The 6,375-nt window shown below is 38.3% G+C and overlaps 1 protein-coding gene across 1 annotated transcript in view; it reads right to left on the minus strand.

The window, feature by feature from the left end:
- Nucleotides 1–857: 857 nt before the first annotated feature.
- LOC106868343 (carboxypeptidase inhibitor SmCI) overlaps nt 858–6,375 on the minus strand; it is a 7,333-nt gene continuing 1,815 nt past the window's right edge. The window contains exons 3-4 of the mRNA XM_014913558.2: nt 4,577–4,787; nt 858–1,487 (exon numbers count right to left, since the gene is read on the minus strand). Of these exons, the coding sequence (XP_014769044.1) occupies nt 1,202–1,487; nt 4,577–4,787 (497 nt within the window). The 3' untranslated portion in view covers nt 858–1,201. The remainder of the gene's footprint in view (nt 1,488–4,576; nt 4,788–6,375) is intronic.

Consider the following 6,375-nt stretch of genomic DNA (forward strand, 5'->3'; position numbering starts at 1 on the left):
TTTCTCGTTGTTTACATATTTAACTCGTTTGTTTACGTATTTCATGTTATTTGCACTGTTGGTATGTCTCTTATATGTAAGTATACATTTTTCTAAATCTTGTACGACTCTGTTTATGTCTATCAGCCCTTTCACCCTTATTCGTTCATTCCACTGTTCGTTCTTTCGTTCCCCCTCGCTCATATTTCCTTACTTTCTCTTCTTGCTCACTTTCCCTCCACTTTTCACTTCACTGTGTCCCTGTCGTTTCTCTTAATTCTTTTGTCCCTCTGCCTCTACCTCTCTCTCTTCTCTTCCCATGTGACCGGCGTTCGGACAAGCCTGATCTTTCTTTCTTGACCGGCCGTTGTGCGTGCAACATTGATATTCCTCCTTGTGCCTTGTATCCCTGCTGTAAGGCTTTATTTCCACACACGCCAGCTTAATTTAATTCGTCCTTAGTTGAAAGACATCTATTGCTATGTCCTGTTATTATTTTTATTGCATTTGTGTAACATTGTTCGGTTTTTCCCGTCCTTGTTTTTGTATACATTCGCTGCTTTCTTCCAAGGAATCTAATGCTCTTAGCTTAGTTTTCCTTGGGGCTGGCTAGATTAGAAAAATATCGAATATAACCAGCCGAAATTGCAACGATAATCTGGATCTCGACTGATGAAAGAAAACTCCGAATGACCTGCCCTTGTTTTTCTTTGTATCGTCTATCTGGATGTTTTGTTGTCCCCTTCTTGTATCACCTAACTGTCTGGATGTTTTGCGTTCTTGTCCCATTTTGTATTATATAGATATTATATATGATTTACTATTTATTATATACAAAAAAATATAAAGAATTAAAGATATAGAAAATTAAACAGTACTTCATGATTTACAAATATATTTTATTCATCTAAAATGTCATTTTACTTTAACTATGTCCGAAGCAGGGAAGGGAGATTACTCTTTTCCGTGTTATTCGAACTACATTTGAAAATATAAAGTAAACTGTCTCTGTTAGCAACAGCCTTGAACAAGATTTGTCGTTGACATATTTTAGATGTATCTGAGATACATGTCGCTGACATACATTGAGGAGAATTTGTTGGATTTTGATTTAATTTTAACTATTTCTTTTCTATGCTTAAAGATAAATTTCAGTAAGAAAATCAAGCGTCCCTTCTGCTGAATTTTGATTCAATGCCACATCACTGTAACTGGAAATATTTTAACGTCTAAAATTCCGGCATGTCTTATTACAATCCCGGATAGTGTGGAAATTATTTCTGTTTCCTCCACACCCTCCATAAATGAATCTCATGCATCTGCGCCTTTTATAATTGTAGTAAAAACGTGGAAAATAACCACGACATGTGCCAACTTCAGATGGTAGTTTACAAACACTCATGCATGTATTTTGACATTTTCCGATACTGGGAAAGTTATTACTGTTCCCTCCTACTCCAGTGTACTTGAATGGCTTACATTTAATCTCCTTTTTGTTGAAGTAATACCTGCAAACAGAAGCAAAACAGAACATGGCACGTTTTATTATATTAACAAATTATTAGCAGTGTTACTGTAAACGTCGTAAAATGGCAGAATTAGTAAACCAAAGCATTTTAAAGGTGGGTGATCAACAAAATCGTTACAGCTTCGATATTTCATTGAATAAATTCGTCGTTAAAATCTCACCAGGTTTGGATTAAATAAGTAGAAGTCGGGTTGTGTAAAGTCGGCAAAATCAGTTCGGGTGTCCCCCCAAAATTGATTACTATTTTTTCCATTGCGTTTTCCCATGGAAGAAATACTCGCTATAGACAATAGGTCTGAACACATTATAAAATGTTCGTAGCGCCCCATATGGACCAGTAGATGCTTTTTGAGGTCTTAGTGCTCTTCTCAGATTCAGATATCAAAATCGGAGTAAAAATGTTTGTACAGGTCAATTATGTCCCAAAATTATTTGAACTATTCTAAAGTTTACTCCCCCCTCTCTCTCTCTCTCTCTCTCTCTCACACACACACACACACACACACATACGTACATACATATGTATGCACGTATTTATGTATGTGCATGTATGTGTGTATGCATTTATGTATGAATATATGTATGTATGTATGTATGTATGTATATATGTAGATAGGTAGACATCATAGATTCTTGAATGCGGCCAAACCTAGTACTTATTCTATCGGTCTCTTTTGCTGAACTGCTAAGTTACGCGGACGTAAACACACAAACATCGCTTTTCAAGCGATGATGGGGTAGGCAGCAAGCGCAGATACAAACACGCACGCACGCACGCACGCACACACACACACACACACACACACACACACACACACACACACACACAACATATACCTATATAAGATGGACTTCTTTTAGTTTTCGTCTACTAAACCTACTCAGAAGGCTTTGGTCGGCCCGAGGCTATGGTAGAAGATACTTATCGAATGCGCCACGCAGTGAGACTGAACGCATAACCGTATTGTTGGTAAGCAAGCTTCTTACCACAGAACCACGCCTGCGCCCTCTGTGGCGAATTTGCATTTTCTTAAAAGCCGAAAGAAATGGCGCTAAAAACGTTTGTTAGGTGCTGCAAAATTTCTGCAAGGTCGCTTAGTTAATATCGGTTGAAATAATTGTACTTTCTAAGGAAAGTTTTGTATTTATTGTATTTATTGGCGCAGGAGTGGCTGTGTGGTAAGTAGCTTGCTTACCAACCACATGGTTCTGGGTTCAGTCCCATTGCGTGGCACCTTGGGCAAGTGTTTTCTACTATAGCCTCGGGCCGACCAAAGCCTTGTGAGTGGATTTGGTAGACAGAAACTGAAAGAAGCCCGTCGTATATATGTGTGTTTGTCTATATATATATATATATATATATATATATATATATATATATATATATGTTTGTTTGTGTGTCTGCGTTTGTCTCCCTACCATCGCTTGACAACCGATGCTGGTGTGTTTACGTCCCCGTAACTTAGCGGTTCGGCAAAAAGAGACCGATAGAATAAGTACTAGGCTTACAAAGAATAAGTCCTGGGGTCAATTTTCTCGACTAAAGGCGGTGCTCCAGCATGGCCGCAGTCAAATGACTGACACAAGTAAAAGAGTAAAAGAGAGAGTAAAAGGTATGATAGATATTTTATGATAATTTCGTGCTCTATACTTGAAAAGCATAACTGATGCCTCATCACACACATATATTGTAAAGTAAAGTTGTTTGATGCTATGTGGTCCTGAAACAAATAATATTGTCTAGTATTTGATTTTATTTGGCCCTTTATCATATGAGATTATTTTGTTTTTGATATCTGACATTTTATGCAATTAATATTGGTTCCAAATTTTGACAGAAGACCAGCAAGTTCGTGGAATGGTATAAGTCGATTACATCGACCCCAGTGCTCAACTGGTACTTATTCTATCGACCCAAAGGATGAATAGCAAAGTTGAGCTCGGCAGAATTTGAACTCAGAACGTAAAGTATTTCGTCCGGCGAGCTAACGATTCTGCCAGCTCGTTCGAGTTCTGCAATTCATATTGACTACGCCTTTGAAGGATGTTGTGTTCTAAATCAGGGGTTTTCAAACTGTGATCCGCGAACCACAGGGGGTCCGCCAGGACAAGACAGGGGGTCCGTGGACAGCAAATACTTTTTATGGGCAATTTGATTTTATATATGGTTTTTAATCGAAATCTTTTAATTGACAATAAACCTATTTGTTAAATACTGTTAAATAAATAGATGTAAAAATATATGTTATTTTAAGCAAATATTTATGTATAAATTTCATAAGCGTTTATAAGGGGGTCCCTAAGGTAAAGCCTGAAATATAAAGGGGTCCGCAAGTCAAAAAGTTTGAAAACCCCTGCTCTAAATGACTCAACTTTTAGAGAATAAGTACACGCTACTGAATCAACAACAGTACTGTAACTGGAACTTATTTTACCAGTCGCCGGACCACTTTAAAATAAATTCAACTTGAATTAAGCTCAGAATATGGCTAATCTTACGGCTAAATGCCACAAAATTTGTAATCTGGCACTCTATCGTGTCAGCCCTTTTCATCGTTTCCTATAACATTAATTACTAATAATATGTTAAACTATGTTGAATTTTAATTAACACGCCAGTTTGCACTCGTCCTTCACTTGCATGTTTTATTTAAAATCTGAAGAAAAACTGAAGAAGAAATTATTTCATTGGCACAGAGTTTTACTTCCGTCGATTTTTAAAAATTATTTCCTGGTCGTTTGTATGTTTGCATTCAATTAGAAAGTAGTTAAAAAATATCCTGTGATGTTTGAGTCATAATAAAAGGAAAGGATATTTTTGCATAATTTCGAAGCATTAGCAATTTGATGTTTCATGAAAATTGTTGCGAGATGTTATACCAAAATATTCTTAAAAAAACAAAAAAAAAAAACAAACAAAAAAAAAAACAAACGTTTAATTATATTGGACCCTCCAAGTTTACATATACTTTGAATTTTATCGATATAGATAACCACAAAAGCATTTTAAAATGAATAACAAATAAAAACGAGAAACGAACGGATTGAATTTAAAAGAAAATGCTTTACCTATTAATAGATTGCCAACCTGTTCCATATCCTATAGGCAAAAAACAGATATTTGTACACACTCCAATGCATTCATCGTAAGACCGGAAATTATTTCCATTTCCTCCACATGTAAATTGAAACGTCTTACATGTTCTGGATTTTGTATCGAAATACCAGCGTAAACTGGATGGGAGTGTGCAGGATCCCCCATCCTTTGGTAATCCACACTCTAAAAATTCAAAGCATTAAAATTCTTTATTCGTTTCAAATTGGTATTTACTTGTATTTACTTCTTACTAATATAATTTGATATTTTCAATCCATGTGTGTCTAAATTAAGATGATAAAAATCAGGATCCGAACTACTATCATCATTCGAACGAGAAAAAAATCGCGCTTCTGCATAATAATATATATACAAATAAAGAATAGATAGATAGATAGATAGATAACGAGAGAGAGAGAGAGAGAGTAACAGAGAGAGAGAGAGAGTAACAGAGAGAGAGAGAGAGAGAGAAAGAGTGAGAGGAAAAAGCGAGAGGGAAAGAGAAAGAAAGAGAGAGAGAGAGACACACATACATACCTATGCATATATATATATGTGTGTGTGTGTGTGTGTGTGTGTGTGTGTGTGTGTGTATCCACACGCAAATACGTTTGTATTTTAGAACTGTCATTCGAGAAAACAATTATGGTTATGCATAATAATATAAAGAATATAAAGAATAGAGAGCGCGAGCGAGCGAGAGAGAGGGTGAGAGAGCGAGAGAGAGAGAGAGAGAGAGAGAGAGAGAGAGAGAGAGTGAGAGAGAGAGAGGGAGAGAGAGAGAGAGTGAGAGAATGAGAGGGAGAGAGAGAGGGAAAGAGAGACAGACAGACAGAAAGAGAGAGAGACAGACAGACAGACAATGAGAGACATACGTTATCCTTGTCGGAGCCACAGTCCTGGGTCAAACGAAAATCGAGAGGAAGCACTTGGAAACTGGAATGTCTTCAAGCGATTACAGGCCTCAACCAGTTGGGCAGAACGATCAGTGGAAGCTCCACCTTGGCGTTCCAAAGAAGGTTAGTGGAAGACAAAAGCGATGGCGTTCACTGGGTGACTATGGGTGTCAACAAGAATCAACTGGCCAGTCTGTTCCGGAGGACTTTCGGTCCAGGGCCCATAGATAACTTCCAGAAATCCCTAGCCTGGCAGTGCTACGGGAAAGCACAGCCAGTTCGAGATAGACTCTACAGGTATGGACGTGCCGTCAGTCGAGCTTGTCCAAGCTGCGCGTAGGGTGACGAAACAGTCCTGAACGCCCTCGTCCAGTGTCTGAACATTGTTGACTTGTGTGTTTATGCCGAACACTTGCAATCACATGTAGGAAGGTTCCCGCTATCGGCTGAGTCCATTGCGAAAATTTACCCGCCGCATCCCAGTCTGAAAGGAGTGAAGGCCAGCACTTTCCTTATCAGCGAAGACCTGATTAACTTTTTCAGGTTTCACTTGAAGAGGAAAAAATCAAGGTAGAGAGGGAAGTGCTGCCTTCCACGCAGTTTGCTGAGAGAGACGAGCACCACCCGAATTAATGGGCCTGCTCTGAGTATGCGCCTGTAGATTGGAGGGAGAAGACTGTGAGAGGGCACTGACCTTGGCGGTCCGAGTGATCGTGAATTTTTGTGGTCTTTCTCTATGTGTGACCCTCGGAAGTACGCCCTCCTATTGAGGAATTTACTTTTTCCGCATTTGTTCTTATATTTCTTATGAATTTTACACGCCAAAACCCACTCTGTACCATCCTGTACCGTTTGTACCGTCCTTATTGTTTTTA

This window comes from Octopus bimaculoides, chromosome 5 (assembly GCF_046866305.1).
Source record: "Octopus bimaculoides isolate indiv1 chromosome 5, ASM4686630v1, whole genome shotgun sequence".
NCBI classification, from domain to species: Eukaryota; Metazoa; Mollusca; class Cephalopoda; order Octopoda; family Octopodidae; genus Octopus; species Octopus bimaculoides.